Source organism: Bos taurus, chromosome 10 (assembly GCF_002263795.3).
Source record: "Bos taurus isolate L1 Dominette 01449 registration number 42190680 breed Hereford chromosome 10, ARS-UCD2.0, whole genome shotgun sequence".
Classification (NCBI taxonomy): Eukaryota; Metazoa; Chordata; class Mammalia; order Artiodactyla; family Bovidae; genus Bos; species Bos taurus.
The window spans coordinates 87,490,970-87,508,305 of NC_037337.1; the positions used below are offsets into that span (position 1 = coordinate 87,490,970).

Here is a 17,336-nt window from a genome sequence, read left to right on the forward strand (position 1 = left end):
GTGACTGTCTTTTCTAGATGATACTATTGTCCTTTTATAAGCCTTTTCAGATTAAAATATGTTAGTGTATACTGTCCACTTTGATCTCTCAACAACTTTTTGAGGTCAGGAGTTGTTCTAGAGAGGCAGAAACTGAGGCAGAGTGTTGAAGTTATCTTTCCTGTGGTCCCATGGCTTACTGTATGATTTAAAACCTCAGCTTTGCCCTAAGTTCTGACTCATCTTCTGTGATCTGACTCCTGCCTTCTTGTCCAGCCTCCTTTCATAGACTGCTTCCTCCTCACTGAGAGAGAGATCCAGCTGTGCCTGGGAGCTCTGTTTTATTCTTCAGATTCACAACTCTTTCCTGCCGCTGAACCTTCGACACGTGTTCCCTCTGCTGGACTGCCGTCTTAGAGCTTTTCCTGTGGTTGGCTCTTTCTCACCCCAGCTGGGGCCGCCTCCTCTGGGAGGACCCCCTCCGGCTATCCTGTGTAAAAGTGCCTGCCTGCACCTCTCACCGCTCGTTCTCTCTTTGCTTTAGAGCTTTAATTACAGTCTCTAATGACTTTATTGTTGTTTTGTTTTTCTTCTTACTTTTCCCCTTGTCTCTCACTAGACTATAAGCTTTAGAGCGCTGGGACCTTGTCTTGTTCCCTGATACGTCCGTCCCCCACGCCTAACACAGTGTCTGGCGCTTACGGGGCATTCAGTATGAGTTTGTCAGGATAAATCCTGCACTTGCATAGCAGAATGAGATCAGTGCCTCTGAATATACATTCTCTCAAGTTGGGTGAATGCAGAGTAAATATGGTTTCTATGATGGCATGCCCTAGTGGGTTATTGTGCATGAGGAGCAGCTAATAGGCTGACCATAGAACTTTTATTATTTCTCGTGGCACAAAGAATTTCTTTACAAGGTTCCCATGATTTTTTTTTCTTGATTCTTCCTAACACATTGTTAAGTGGATATATTCATAGATTTGGGGGGCAGGCTGCACAAAGAAATGATTTTTTTCATGGATATAGTTAGGATATTTGCTATGGCCTATAATAATGAACTCGGCACTATAACCGCCTGCCTGACCTTCTACTGGAAAAGTAGTATTTCAGTAGGAAAAATCTTTTGAAAAAAGAGACTATCACGCATGGTGTTAAGTAAGAGCTTGGAAAATTAGGGGATATTAGTAAACTACTGTAAGGCCTTTTCTTAGTTGCATGCTATTTAGCCATCATTCATTCATTCATTTGCTGAGTCCTTACTATGTGCCTTCCTGGGAAGCCTTCCTTGGAAGCCTTCCTTGGTGGGTCAGATGGTAAAGAATCTGCCTGCAATGCAGGAGATCCGGGTTCAATCCCTGGGTGGGACAGATTCCCTGGAGAAGGCAATGGCAACCCACTCCAGTATCCTTGCCTGGAAAATCCCATAGACAAAGGAGCCTGGTGGGCTACAGTCCCTGGGGTCGCAAAGAGTCAGTCACAACTGAGTGACTAACACTTTCACTTCCTTACACTTTATTATGTGCCAGGCACTTTGTTTAAATATTTAATACTATCCTAAAGGAGCTTATATCCTCATGGGAGGGTCAGGTGTAGAAATGGACAACTACAGTTAGGAATGACAGGTATTGTGTGCACCAGAGTGATAGCAACTCAGAAGAGCAGCTCCTCACTCAGGCTCAGGGAGCTTTTCTTAGAGGTGGTAGTGCTCAGGCTGTCTTGGAAGATGAAATTTCAGTCCATAGGAAAGCAGCCCTCCAGCTACTTGTTTTAATACCAAATAAAATAATGTCCACGTGTGCTCTTCAGGAAGACTCTGTGAGTAAAACCATGTCATGTCAGATACTGAAAGTGGACTATTTGTCCTCCTCCCCCGACTTCTGCTGCCTTGAGCTGTGCTGAGATTGGTGTATCCATGCCTTTGTCAGGCCTCCTATTGCCTCTCAGGCCTCATCCTGGTTGGAGTGGGTGTGAGCTTCGTGTTTCTTTGTGCATCTCATTATCCACATCATTATCTTTGTTCTCTTACCGGCCGTGCTTGTGGTTCTCTTCCAAGCCGTGCAGACTTGGAAACATAAGGAAGCCGAGGCTGTGTTTCTGGTGCACTCAGCTCTGTGGAAATAGTGCTTATTGCTTCAGACTATTGCTGAAAGCAGGATGAGAGAGTGTGGACACTTACAGCTCATGCTTGTCCTGCCTGGCATCATTCCTGGGTCAGTGGATACAAAGTGGGGTTGCAAACATGAAGGTTCTTTGGGGCACGGGAAGAACATTTTTAAACTTACATTTATTTATTATCTTATGCTTTAAAATTTTTTTTTAAGTTATACATATATTAGTCTAGCAGCACATATTTTTATGTGTATGTATTACATATATAAGGAGTGTTCAGATTTTTTTTACTGAGGGCGCACGAGCAATAAAGTTTGGGAACCCCCGATCTGTGGGAAATGGTCAGCACAAGTGACCTCCACAGGTTTTAGGAAATGTGGGTGATGAGTCACTTCCCACGGGGCTCCCTGTTTTCCTTAATAGCGAGGTCCCTGCCTGGCAAGGGGTCAGCAGAGAAGGAGCAGCCTAGCTCCAGTGTGGCTGACGGGTGCTATCAGATTCAGAAATGGATGGTGGGCTTTGCAAAGAGTGGACCATTTAACAAAACCTGGCACCTAGGGAAGGATGTTAAAGAGCAGTGGTGGCAGGAAAGAGGCAGGTGAGTGACCACATTAAAAATTGTTTCGAATGGAAATTTTGTCTTTTTCTTGTTTCATCTTATTTGCTGTAAAGATTCCTTTCAAAGCATCTGGGCAGCATTGGGAATTTCACACCCATCATTAGAACGATTTGTGCGTGTGTGTGTGGTGACTATGTTATCATTAGCGGTATAATTTTATTTTGCGAAGAGAGAAGTGTTTCCTGTTTTATCACAGCTTTCCCCGAGGAGGCCTGGTGTATTAATTTGCTGTATTGCCTCCTGGCTGTTCCCAGACTGTTTTTCCTCTTCATCATGGAATTTTTAATGGCCCTACTGCCTCTTGGGAAGCATGTGAGGAAGAGTTCCTCGGGGAGTGCTTCCCTTTTTTCACATGCCTATAATTACTCTCCTGTAAGAGCACAAAGAGTTTGATGATCATGCCTGAACTGTGCAGGTTTCCTCCTGTCGGGTTACTGAGCTGAGGCTGCTTCCTGCCTGGATGGGACCAGTTCAACTCCCCCCCCAAACACTCAGCTGCAAGAGAGGGAGGGTTCCTCAAGCACCTCCTCACTGCTAGAGCCTTCTCCAAGTGAGGCTTGGGGGCTGCTGGGGGGCAGTGAGTGACCTCAAGGTAGTCTCTTGTTAGCTTTCCATTGCCATAAACAAGACATAATGGGGACGTGATTTTAAGAGAAATGTGATCAATGTGTCATTTTAATACCACCCAGATGGCGGGTGCAGTGAGAGCGAACCTGTGTGGTCTTTGTACCACTGATTCATTTGTGGGCTAAGAGGTTTTCAGAAATACTGCCCTAGAAATACTGAAGTTTTCTGGTGTTCAGCCCTGGCTGTACTTTTGAATCACCTGAGAAGCTTAAAAAAAAAAGTCTATCCAGGCTGGTCCCCACTTGGCACGATCCTGATCCAATTGGCCTGGGATGAGGCCCGGGCACTGGCAGTGCTTTGGAGCTCCCAGGTGTCTCTAACATGCAGCCAGGCTTGGGAACTGTTGCCCGAGATGCATATGGTTTTATGACCGATGCTTTGTAATTTACTTAACAGGAAAGCCCATTTCATAATTGTCCTGTGCTTGGGTGTTGTGAGCACAGTTCTGTACGGAAGGGACAATGCTGGGCTTCTCTTAGCGTTGGAGAACTGCTGCAGGTGAGGAGGAGAGCAGCAGGGTCCAGCACTTAGTGGTGGGCAAATGGGCAGAGTTGATGGGTGAGTGTGTGGGTAGCTGGATCGTGGGCAGGGTGTATATAGATAAAATTCGTAAGCCAGCTGTTTGGGTTTGGTTGCTTTGGTTGCTGGTATTGGGCTGTTGCTATTAAAGTAGTAAGACCGGGGGCGGGTGCTAAGAATTGCTGCTGCTCAAACAGCAGATGGTGTGATTGGTGTTCTGGTAGAAGCGCTGGTTTTGCTGTCAAGGACACAGTCCCAGAATGGTAATAAGGAACTAGTGCTGTAGGCAGCTTTCTCCAAAATGAGAGATTTATTGATTGAAAGGTAGTTTTTTTTTTAAAACCATTATTGTCTTAGAGAACCATAACTGGAACTTATAAATTGCTACATCTCTTTGTATGATGCACAAGTCGCCGGTTGTAGTTTTTGAATATCTTGAGGCAGTTTTGAGTTTCTTTGACTTTCCTGATCTTTCCTCTATTTTGGGTGATCACTTTGTAGTGTATCACCATTTCTTTTATTCTTTCTTTTAAGTTTTTAATCTCATATTAGTTTGAGGCAGACTCAGATAGGAGTCTTGGCTTTTACCTGGGCAAAAGAATTAACCTCCCCATACTTCAATTTCCTCACCTTGAAAATGAAAATATCAATATTTTGGGGGCTGGTCGGGATCAAAATGAAATAATATACTTGAATATTTAGCATACTGGTAGCTAATACTTATTTTTGTTATATAGTTAACTACACTACCCTGTTCTAAGGATAACTGCAGTTTTACAAACCTTGAGTTGGCTTCCAGAGTCATTTGCTAATGAATATTTAGTATAGATTCTTGAGGTGTTTAAAATGACCCCAAGTGGACTATAAGAGAAGGCATTTGGACAGTGCTTGGGTGAAAGAGAGAGAGACCTTCCTGTTAGTTGAAATATGATAGTCTGCACTCATTGTAATTCATTTTATCTGTTCACAAACGCTATGATCTGCATATCAGAGTTGTGTGCCCAGCTGGCTGTGCCACTTGACAAGGAGTTTCAAAGAGCAAAAAGAAGACTCAATTCATGCTATTAATTTTGACCTTTGGAGCCATAGTAAACAGCCTCAGGTTTTACCTCGGGGCTTAGGGGAAAGAACCTTTTATTAGTCCTCTCTCTGCTGGGGATGCTGTGGTGCACAGTAGCTCTCGCTCACCACTTCAGCGCTTGGTTTCAGTCCTGTGTTAGGAAGTGTTTGTGCTGTGACGTTGTCCACACGGCTGCCCGCTCCTACCGGGACTTCGCATTCTGTAGTGCACACTTCTGGAATCTTTTGTCCTCTGTTGGACTGTCTTGTTTATAGCAGCTCTCAGCCAGCTGGCATCTTACTGCCAGGTATGGAATGATGAAAGCATTTTCTCTCTCTCTTGTTTTGCTACTGTAATATACCCATCCTTCCAATGGATATGGAACTCTTCTACTCCTGTGGGTGGCATGAGATGCCAGCCTTCGCCCAGCAAAGGGAAGTAAGTAGATTACAGAGAATGTTCAGGTGCTGGCGAGCAGTTTGTCACAAACTGCTGAGGGTTTGGTTTGAGTGAAAACACGAGTGGGATTGCCAGGATCTCTTCCTAAAACCTCCTTTGTGTCCTCTGATCGGGAGGTGGTTTTCTCTCCTCACTGCGACACTCCTGTTTCTAGTGTCATAGGCCTGGGTCCTGTCAAATGTGCAAGTCTGTGAAGATATATTTCCCCGACTGGGTGTCTAATAAATGTCACGTAACCCTGAAGGTAAAATCACATGTGAGGAGGGGTCTGTACTCCTGAGGTTTCCTCCTCTTCTCCCTCATTCTCCCCTCTCACTTTCCTTGCTCCTTGATTACAGCTCAGTGTCTCGTATCGCCTTATGCGTCGGCCTCCCTCCCTCTGCTGTGAGCTCCTGGTGGACGGGCCCTTGGCTCAGTCATTTTGTGTGTAACCTCTGTACCCAGCACAGTGTAGGCCTTCATAAATTTTTGTTAAAAATAATTGAGGTGAATAGATTAGTAATTGAGGAGAGTAATTGGAATATATGATGTATATGACCTTTGGTCCTTAGAAATATCAATAGTTTTTTCCTGATGTTACTTATTTGTGTGTTTTTAAAGGAGAAGTACAGCAAATAAATATCTTTTTAAAATAAATTTTATTTTTATTTCATACCAAAACGTGAACTTTTCAGTGAGTTTTTAAAATGAGTGCTTTTTGAAGGTGAACCATTCCTTAAAAATTAGCTTGCTGTTGACAGAAGACTGTTCTCTTTCCTTAGGAATGACTTTAAACCTCTTTGTTCTAAATCTAAAGCAGTCACTTCAGTTATTTATTTATTTTTTGCCAACATTGGTTCTATTAAACATGCATGTATTTCTCAAAGTAAGTTTTTCTTCCCCTAAAAGTACATTCCTGCCCCAAGGACATAGTGACCTGCCCAGTTTCCTAAGTAACACTGCAGTTTTAACAACTCACCTGATCTTTTCAGTTACCTGCAGTAAAAAATAAAATAGACGTGTTGTGTTTACGTGTGAATATACAGAATACTCTTTCAATTAATTTTTAATCTTCAGCATTCACCTTCACAGTTACAATGTGAATTTAGTGATTTTTTTTCCTGAAGTAAGAATTTTTAAAGAGTGCATTTAATGTTTTTAATGTTCGTTCCACCCACACCACCCCCAGAGCTTTTCAGCAAATGCTGCTGAATGTGATGCTTTTAGGAGAAGTTCTGACCCAGCACTCATGCTGTGAAAGAAGCAGTGCCCGGAACACTGAGGCCCAGATCAGACGAATAGAGCGAACGTGGCCTGTCTTTCCTCTGGGTTAATTGCTTGCATACTGGGCAATAATAAATATATTTTTCATCTACATTTATATTCATTTAATCACTCTCTTATTCTTTAAGTTAAATATTTAGATCTATTTTATGGACTAGCTTGGCCTTGGGAGGTTTTTTTTTTTTTTTTTAGCTCAGTAATTTTCACAGTAGGTAGAAGCTTATCAGAATTACCTGAGGTAGAATTTCAAAATAAACATATTACAGATTCTTCTTCCATCCCTGCGTGGTGGGAGATGTGTATTTTGTAAAAGCTTCTTACATAACCATATATCACTTCAGTTGAGAAGGGAGTTTTAACTTGGTGGTGGCTTTAGCTTAACTAGTACTTAGCCTTTTTTTGCCTCTGCGTAATTGAAAGATTCCCTCCCTCCTTGCACAGGACATGGTTCACCATACAAGAGCAACTTGCACTGCTCTTTAAAAGGAAAAAAAGAGTTAAAATTAAAAAAAGAAATGTAGTTAAATTTTCTGCCACTCAGTGGATAAGGATCGGGGTCTGCGTGCCAGGAGAAGGGGAAGCCCCCGCCACTCCCTGGCCCTCTGTGATGCCTCCTCACCTGAGTGTTGGCCCTCTTCAGTCCCTGTTTTGGGAGACAGCGACGTTGTCAGAGTGAAAACAACATAATTTTTGTTGTTGTTACTCAGCCCTAAGTTGTGAAGTTATTCTGCCTCTTATGAAATGACTCTCCCACCTGGAAATGGCCTTAAGAGAAATGTTTTAAGAGGGAAGGAGCACTAACCTGAATTTTAGGAGTGAGCGTGACGTCTCTTTAGGGCTGCCTCAGTTCCTTTCTATACAGGTTCTGTAACTGGGAAAGCTGTGCTTCTGGAAGTGGGCCCAGGCTATAAAGTCCATTAGGGAAGAGACTGTTTCATTCACCACCATATCATCTCCCCCACCAGGTAGAAACTCAGTGAACAGTGAAAGGAGCAAAACTCCCCTCCTGAGTAGAAAGGAAACAGTCCACACAGAACTACATACTTTTATGACAAAATAAGTTGTGTTGTCTGGTTTCAGAAAGCCTCCAGTTCTTTCCTAAGAGGAATTTATGGATTTTGAAGGTATAACAATTAGGAGTGGGAATGAGATGGTAGAAGTAGACCGTTTACTGCAGAGAAGTGACAGGCTGAAGGCTTTAGCAGTCGGAAGTCATTTAACTAACGTAGGGACAGTTAACCCCGAAGCCCTCAACATCGCTGAGCAGAGACCAGTGGGGGATCCAGGAAGCAAGGCCCAGGGGGCAGGTGTTGCAAGGACCACCTTGAGCACACAGCGGCCTCCTCAGGATGTTGCACTATATACTGCAGGGGATAACTATGTGTAGAACAGTAGGCTGCTGCTGCTGCTAAGTCGCTTCAGTCGTGTCCGACTCTATGCGACCCCATAGACAGCAGCCCGCCAGGCTCTCCCATCCCTGGGATTCTCTAGGCAAGAACACTGGAGTGGGTTGCCATTTCCTTCTCCAATGCATGAAAGTGAAAAGTGAAAGTGAAGTCGCTCAGTCGTGTCCGACTCTTAGCCACCCCATGGACTGCAGCCTACCAGGCTCTCCATCCATAGGATTCTCCAGGCAAGAGTACTGGAGTAGGGTGCCATTGCCTTCTCCGGAACAGTAGGCAAGTAATACTTATTTTCATTTTACTAAAATAAGCATTTAAAAAACCATTGCATTTCCATTTAAAATGGTTTAAAATGTAAAGAATTTTATTCCAAAATGTGTCATTCCTTGAAAATATGGGATAAATGTTACTGACTAGGCCCATAAAGAGTGATAATTCGTGCCCTCAGCCATCTTCTTGACATGTATCAAGCACACAGAGCTGTGAAACGATGGACGGTGTGTAAATAAAAGGCAGTATTTGCTTTGTTTAGCTCAAGTTGATACTTTGAGAATTACTACCGTAAAACCCTTTTGAGTGTTTTTGTTATCATTGTTATTTTGTATCTGTCAAAACTTAGCATTTCATAAACATTGACCTTGAAGAAGCAATAGTTTTTAATTTAAAAAAGTTTAATTAAAAAAGTTTTTATTGAAGGATAATATACGTACAGAGAAGTGTACGAAGAAATACACACCTGATGAATTTTCATGAAGCCACATCCAAGTAACCCAGCATCTAGATCCAGAAATGGAACATTCCCAGAAAGAATCCCGCAAGTTGCCTGAGCCTTTTCTAGTGGCTGTCCCTCTTCCACTAGCCACAGCTCAAGGGTAGCCACTGTCTTGATGTCTAATAACATTGTTTAGTTTGAAGAAATGGGGTTAACGTTTAATCTGAAACATTTTAGTGAGTCCTTCAGTGAGCTTAAGGTAAAGAAGAAAGGAGCATGGCTGTAAACTGTTTCCCTTTGCTTGACTTTTCCCTTTCTCTGGCTCTTTAGGAGAAGCACAAATGAGCTGGGCTTCGCCGGTGGCTCGGCTAGTAAAGAATCTGCCTGCAATGTGGGAGACTTGGGTTCGATCCCTGGGTTGGGAACATCCCCTGGAGAAGGGAACGGCTACCCTCTCCAGTATTCTGGCCTGGAGAAGTCCATGGGCTATCCGTGGGGTTGCAAAGAGTCAGATAAGACTGAGCGACTTTCGCTTTCACTTTTGATTGAACTAGAACAAAGGGCTTGGATGGTATTTACTCAAGCACCTTGCTTGTGGGAAAAATAGAAGCTCTGTTCTGTACACTTCTCTGTTTTAAGGAGAAACAAAATTTGTAGTGTCACTTTCTTTTCTGCCTGTGTCTTTGACTTCAAAGGCAATTGATACATCTACATTTAGACCTGTCTACCTCTGACATTCTGTCTTATGTGTTTCTTATTATTAAATCGGCATGCTGATTTAGACTTATTCCCAGAACTCCGTAAGGTATAAAAAATGGATCATTTCTGCTATTTTACACATTTATACTTTCCTTTCACTTGGGGTTTCAGGATTAATTATTCATGGAGTACCTAACTTACAGTCTTTTGCCATATAGATGCGAATGATCAATAAAAGGTGACTTAGGTGGAATTCTTTGGACCATAGGCTTTATATTGTAAATATCTGCCTTTTGTAGAGTTCTTTGCATTCTAAAATATTTCTTATGGTTTCAGTCAAATTCTTATTTTTTCTTGTTTATAAGTTGAATTGACTCTTAAGCTTTTGCTGTTTTAAAGAGAGAGAGTATACATGTGTGTGTGAGGGCGAGAGGGAAGCATGTGGGTGCACATGCCCATATGTTTTTAAACTGTGGAAGTTGCCAGATTGGGGACCTCTGGATAGGAAAATTTGCCTATTCAACAGTAGTCTTGTTGCCTTGCTAACTAGATTCTCTTAGATTTGAGTGAGGTTTCATTTTTAAGGCTGTTAAGCCATGAGACTTGATTCCCCAGCTAGGACTACCAAGTAGGAGTTCATCTGATATAATTTTATTGGAGTCTTTTGTATATGCTTTGTACTCTGGCTGTGTTTTTTAAAGTTGTATTAAAATATCATAACATAAAATTTGCCATTTTAGGGAATAGCTGGTGGTGCAGTGGTTAGGACTCAGTGCTTCCACTGCCATAGCCCAGAGTTTGGTCCCTGGTCAGGGGACTAAGATCCTGCAAACTGTGCGGCATGGCTAAAAAAAATTACTGTTCGAATCCCCCCTAAGTGTACAATTGAGAAGTTTTGTTTTTAAAACTTTTATTCATTCATATCTGTTTTAGTCAACAGATACTTAGTGGGGGTCAGCTGTGTGCCTTGTGCTGAAGTTGGTAGGTCACTGGAAAATTATGAAATAAATGTAAACATGGTCCCTGTTCCCAAGGATGTTAGCCTCTTTAGAGAAACCAGATACATATACACCAGTTAAATAATGATTCGTGGCTGATGAGGCCTAGAGTGTTCAAGGAAAGCTGTGTGCAGATGTGAGACTGACTCAGCTTGGTCCTTTAATCAGGGATAGGATCTGTCTAGGTTGAGAGGAAGGTGGAAGCAGGGAAATGAAATAGCATACCAGCCTCCTAGCCATGGCAATCAGAGAAGAAAAAGTAATAAAAGGAATCCAAATTGGAAATGACATACACTATACATAGAAAATTCTAAAGAGGCTACCAGGAAACTACTAGAGCTCATCAGGGAATTCAGTAAAGTTGCAGGATACAAAATTAATACACAGAAATCTCTTGAATTTCTATATACTAACAACAGAAGACTAGAAAGAGAAATTAAGGAAACAATCCCATTTACCATCACATCAAAAAGAAAATACTTCTGAATAAACCTACCTAAGGAGACAAAAGACCTGTACTCTGAAAACTATAAGATACTGATGAAAGAAATCAAAGATGACACACAACAAATGGAAAGATATGCCATGTTCTTAAGAAGCAATATTGTCAAAACACTGTATACCCAAAGAAGTCTATAGATTCAGTGCAATCCCTATCAAATTACCAATGGCATTTTTGCAGAACTAGAACAAAAAATTTTAATTTGTATGGAATTACAGAAGACCCCCAAGTAGCCAAAGCAATCCTGAAAAAGATAAAGAGTGCTGAAGGAATTGGGTTCATTGACTTCAGACTATACTACAAAACTACACTCATCAAAACGGTATTGGTACTGGCACAAAAACAGAAATACAGATCAGTGGAACAGGATAAAAAGCCCAGAAACAAATCCACACATCTGTGATCAACCTGTGATAAAAGGAGGCAGGAATATATGATGGAGAAAAGACAGTCTCTTCCATAAGTTGTGTGGGGAAAGCTAGGCAACTACGTGTACAGTTAGAACATCCTCTAACACCATACACAAAAATAAACTCAGAATGGATTATAAACCTAAATGTAAGATATTGATGCTCTAAAACTCTGAGGAAAACATAGAAAACTCTGACTTAAATCACAGCAATATATTTTTGGGTCCACCTCCTTGAGTAATGAAAATAAAACCAAAAATAAACAAGTGGAACCTAATTCAACTTAAAAGCTTTTGCATACCATAGAGAACCATAAACAAAATGAAAGGACAGCCCATAGAACAGGAGAAAATATTTGCAAGTGAAGTGACCAACAAGCAATTAATCTCCAAAATATACAAACAGCTCATGCAGCTCAATATCAAAAAAATAAACAACCCAGTCAAAAAATCAGTAGAAGATCTAAATAAATATTTTTCTGAAGAAGACATACAGATGGCCAAAAAGCATATGAAAAGATGCTCAACATCACTAATAATTAGAGAAATGCAAATTGAAAGTACAGTGAAGTACCACCTCACACCAGTCAGAATGCCCATCATTAGAAAGTCTACAGATAACAGATGCTGGAGAGGGTATGCAGAAAAGGGAAACTTCTTAACACTGTTGGTGGGAATGTAACTTATTGCAGCCACTGAAAAAGAGTATGGAGGTTTCTCAGAAAACTAAAAATAGAATTACCATATGGTCCAGCAATCCCATTCCTGGGCAGAAAACCATAATTTGAAAAGATATGCACCCCAGTGTTCATTGCATCACTATTTACAATAACCAAGACATGGAGGCAACCTCAATGTATATCAATAGAGGAATGGATAAAGAAGGTGCGTGTGTACTGTGCGCACGCGCACACACACACACACACAATGAGTATTACTGAGCCATAAAAAATGAAATAATGCCATTTGTAGCAACATGGATAGGCCTAGAGATCATCATACTGAGTCAAGTAAGTCAGAGAAAGACAAATATATGGTATCACTTATATGTGGACGCTAAAGTACTATGGAAATGAACTATTCTTATACAACAGAAACAGACTCACAGACATAGAAAACAAACTTACAGTTACCAAAGGGGAAAGGTTGGGGGGAGGGATAAATTAAGAGTTAGGGATTAACATATAAACACTGCTGTATATAAAATAGTCAACAAGGATCTACTGTATAGCACAGAGAATTCAATATTCTATAATAAGCCATATGGAAAAAATCTGAAAAAGAATGCATACGTATATGTATAACTGAATCACTTTGCTGTACACCTGAAATTAACACAATATTGTAAATCAACTATTTCTTGTTCAGTGACTCAGTCGTGTCCAACTTTTTGCAACCCCATGGACTGCAGCACACCAGGCTACCCTGTCCTTCACCATCGCCCGGAGCTTGCTCAAACTCACATCCATTGAGTCGGTGATGCTATGCCATCTCATCCTCTGTCATCCCCTTCTCCTCCTGCCTTCAGTCTTTCCCATCATCAGGGTCTTTTCAAATGAGTCTGCTCTTTGCATCAGGTGGCCAAATTACTGGAACTTCAGCATCAGTCCTTCCAATGAATATTCAGGGTTGATTTCCTTTAGGATTGACTGGTTTGATATCCTTGCAGTCCAAGGGACTCTGAAGAGTCTTCTCGAACACCTCAGCTCAAAAGCATCAATTCTTGGGCACTCAGCCTTCTTTGTGGTCTAACTCTCACATCCATACATGACTACTGGAAAAACCATAGCTTTGGCTGTATGGACCTTTGTTGGCTAAGTGTAGTGCCTTTGCTTTTTAATACAGTGTCTAGGTTTGTCGTTGCTTTTCTTCCAGGAAGCAAGTGTCTTTTTATTTCATGGCTGCAGTCACCATCTGCAGTGATCTTGCAGCCCCAGAAAATGAAGTCTGTCACTGTTTCCATTATTCCCCCATCTATTTGCCATGAAGTGATGGGACCAGATGCCATGATCTTCGTTTTTTGAGTGTTGAGTTTTAAGCTTTTTCACACTCCTCTTTCACCCTCATCAAGAGGCTCCTTAGTTCTTCTCTGTCTGCTATAAGGGTGGTGTCATATGCATATCTGAGGTTATTGATATTTCTCCTGGCAGTCTTGGTTCCAGCTTTTGCTTCATCCAGCCAACCATTTTGCATGATGTACTCTGCATCGAAGTTAAATAAGCAGGGTGACAATATACAGCCTTGACGTACTCCTTTTCCCAATTTGGAACCAGTCTGTTGTTCCATATCCAGTTCCAACTGTTGCTTCTTGACCTGCATACAGGTTTCTCAAGAGGCAGGTAGGGTGGTCTGGTATTCCCATCTCTTTAAGAATTTTCCACAGTTTGTTATGATCCACAAAGTCAAAGGCTTTAGTGTAGTCAGTGAAGCAGATGTTTTTCTGGAATTCTCTTGCTTTTTCTATGATCCAGCAGATGTCAGCAGTTTGATCTCTGGTTCCACTGCCTTTTCTAAAACTAGGTTGACCATCTAAAAGTTCTTAGTTCACAGACTGTTGAAGCCTGGCTTGGAGAATTTGAGCATTACCTTGCTAGCATGTGAAAAGAGTGCAATTGTTTGGTAGCTTGAACATTCTTTGGCATTGCCGTTCTTTGGGATTGGAATGAAAACTGACCTTTTGCAGACCTGTGGCCACTGCTGAGTTTTCCAGATTTGCTGGCCTATTGAGTGCAACACTTTCACAGCGTCATCTTTTAGGATTTGAAATAGCTCAAGCTGGAATCCCATCACCTCCACTAGCTTTGTTCATCATGATGCTTCCTAAGGCCCACTTGACTTCACACTCCAGAATGTCTGGCTCTAGGTGAGTGATCACACCGTCATGGTTATCTGGTTCATTAAGATCTTTTTTTTAATAGTCTTTCTATGTATTATTGCCACCTCTTTTTAATATTTTCTGCTTCTGTTAGATCCATTCCATTTCAGTTCTTTATTGTGCCCATCTTTGCATGAAATGTTCCCTTAGTATGTCTAATTTTCTTGAAAAGATCTCTAGTCTTTCCCATTCTATTGTTTTCCTCTATCTCTTTGCATTGATCACTTAGGAAGGCTTTCTTATCTCTGCTTGCTGTTCTTTGGAACTCTGCATTTAGATGGGTATATCTTTCCTTTTCTCCTTTGCCTTTTGCTTCTCTTCTTTTCTCAGCTATTTGTAAGCCCTCCTCAGACAGCCATTTTGCCTGTTTGTGTTTCTTGTTCTTGGGGATGGTTTTGATCACCGCCTCCTGTACAATGTCATTTACCTCTGTTCATAGTTCTTCAGGCACTCTGTCTATCAGATCTACTCCTTTGAATCTATTTGTCACTTCTACTGTATAATCGTAAGGGATTTGATTTAGGTCGTACCTTAATGGCTTAGTGGTTTTCCCTTCTTTCTTCAATTTAAGTCTGAATTTTGCAATAAGGAGTTCATGATCTTAGCCACAGTCAGCTCCCAGTCTTGATTTTGCTGACTGTATAGAGCTTCTCCATCTTTGGCTGCAAAGAATATATTCAGTCTGATTTCAGTATTGACCATCTGGTGATGTCCATGTGTAGAGTCATCTCTTGTATTGTTGTAAGAGGATGTTTGCTATAACCAGGGCATAATCTTGGCAAAACTGTTAGCCTTTGCCCTGCTTTATTTTGTACTCCAAAACCAAACTTGCTTGATACTCCAGGTATCTCTTGACTTCCTAATTTTGCATGATGAAAAAGGACATCTTTGGTGTTAGTTCTAGAAAGTCTTGTAGGTCTTCACAGAACTGTTCAACTTCAGCTTCTTTGGCATTAGTGGTCGGGGCATAAACTTGAATTACTGTGATATTGAATGGTTTGCCTTGGAAACAAATAGAGATCATTCTGTCGTTTTTGAGATTACATCCAAGTATTGTAGTTCGGGCTCTTTTGTTGACTATGAGGGCTACTCTATTTTTTCTAAGGGATTCTTGCCCACAGTAGTGGATATAATGGTCATTTGAATTAAATTTGCCCGTTCTGGTCCATTTTAGTTCACTGATTCCTAAAATGTCAATGTTCTCTCTTGCCATCTCCTGTTTGACTACTTCCAATTTACCTTGATGCATGGACCTGACATTCCAGCTTCCTATGCAGTATTGCTCTTCACAGCATTGGACTTTACTTTCACCACCATGCATATCCACAGTTGGGCATTGTTTTTGCTTTGGCTCAGCCTCTTCATTCCTTCTGGAGCTATCTCTCTGCTCTTCTCTAGCAGCATATTGAGCATCTATTGACCTGGGGAGTTCATCTTTCAGTGTCATCTTTTTGCCTTTGCATACTGTTCATGGGGTTCTCAAGGCAAGAATGCTGAAGTGGTTGCCATTCCCTTCTCCAGTGGGCCACGTTTTGTCAGACCTCTCCACCATGACCCGTCTGTCTTGGGTGGCCCTACACAGCATGGCTCATAGTTTCATTGAGTTAGACAAGGTTGTGATCCATATGATCAGTTTGATTAGTTTTCTGTGATTGTGATTTTCATTCTGTTTGCCCTCTGATGGATGAGGATAAGAGGCTTGTAGACACTTCCTGGTGGGAGGGACTGGCTGTGAGTAAAACTGGGTCTTGCTCTGGTGGGCGCCATCTTGACATATTAAATCAACTATACTCCAATATAAAATAAAAATTATATAAAATAACCGCCAAAAATTTCAGTGTTAAGTCCACTGCCTTTCAGAGAATCTTTTGCTTTTCTAGCTTTGAAGTTCTTACTGTTTTCTTTTTTAAACAAGCTGAATATTTATTTCAGGGAACCTATTATTAGCACATAAATTATTATTTTTAAAAATCACAGAAACTAATTTTGTGATACAGTCACTATTAGAAATCCAGATTTATACTGATAGAAGGGTTAAACCTGCTATTGAAATTCTATGCAAATATCTGTGTTCATGCAGCATTAAACTTTTCAATATATTACCACTTGGGAGTAAGTATTTCATTAACAAGTTTAGAACAATTGTGGTTTTTATGAAAAATAATTGTACAAAACCAGCATGTAATGAAGCACATATTTATTGAAATTAATCTTGAATGTCTGTTCTGAATTCAGGTAATAAGTTTTAAATGGGTATATATTGTGTGTAAAGAATAAGTTAGGATTAATTCTGAATCTTGTACTGACACTTGATGGCAAAGGGTGGTGCCCATTTTGTTAGTGTATGTGTGTAGTGGGTGAGGGGTTTCATCTGGGCTGAACAAAGCAGTATTTTTTCTTCCTCGTATCTGCAGACAGGCAAACATACACCTGGGGCCCCCATGTTCACGTGACATCAAGAGGAAACGGAAACCTGTGGCCACAGTGTCGCTGTCCAGCCCAAATGCCGGTAATTAGATACGTAGTTATCCTTCATTGACCACCTGCTGTGTGTCAGGCACTAAATTATATGTTCTATACACCTTCTCATGTCACCTTTATGAGAAAGTAGGTCATTTTATTCCCATTTTCTATGGGAAAACTGAGAATGTGAAAAGTAATTTGCTTGAAGTCTCTCTGACCCTAAAGTCTGTTCTTTTTCACTGTCTTCTGCTTTCTTGAGTTTGAATGCCTGTGTTTCACCGTCGGCAATCTGGAGTCATCTGCACTTCTGCTGCAGCACAGACAGGAAGTTAGATGTGTGGTAATGAAAACCCTGGCAGGGTGGTAGCTTAGTCAGTAGTAAAGGAGCCGCACGGGTTTTTTTACTTTCATGTTTGTGTACAGTACAATACAGTATCACTGTTCCAATGTCTAGGAGAGTGCTCGTATTTTTCTAGTCATGAAATTCCTAATTAAGTTTTCAAGTTAAAACTTAAAAGTTTTCTGGGCAAAACTAGTTATAGAAACCAAAATAGTAGTTACGGTCAGTGTAGGGTAGGGACCAGAGGATGACATAAAAAAATTTTTTGCAATGCTGGAAATGCTTTATACCATGAAC

At 41.1% G+C, this 17,336-nt stretch overlaps 1 protein-coding gene across 9 annotated transcripts in view; it reads left to right on the plus strand.

Annotated features, from left to right (window-relative positions):
* GPATCH2L (G-patch domain containing 2 like) overlaps positions 1-17,336 on the plus strand; it is a 59,947-nt gene that overhangs the window by 31,542 nt on the left and 11,069 nt on the right. For 6 of the 9 annotated variants that reach the window (XM_010809634.4, NM_001435194.1, XM_059890310.1 and 3 more), the window contains one exon: positions 16,651-16,745. The exons of the other annotated variants lie outside the window; for them this stretch is intronic. In XM_010809634.4, the coding sequence (XP_010807936.1) occupies positions 16,651-16,745 (95 nt within the window). The remainder of the gene's footprint in view (positions 1-16,650; positions 16,746-17,336) is intronic. 9 annotated transcript variants of the gene reach the window in all.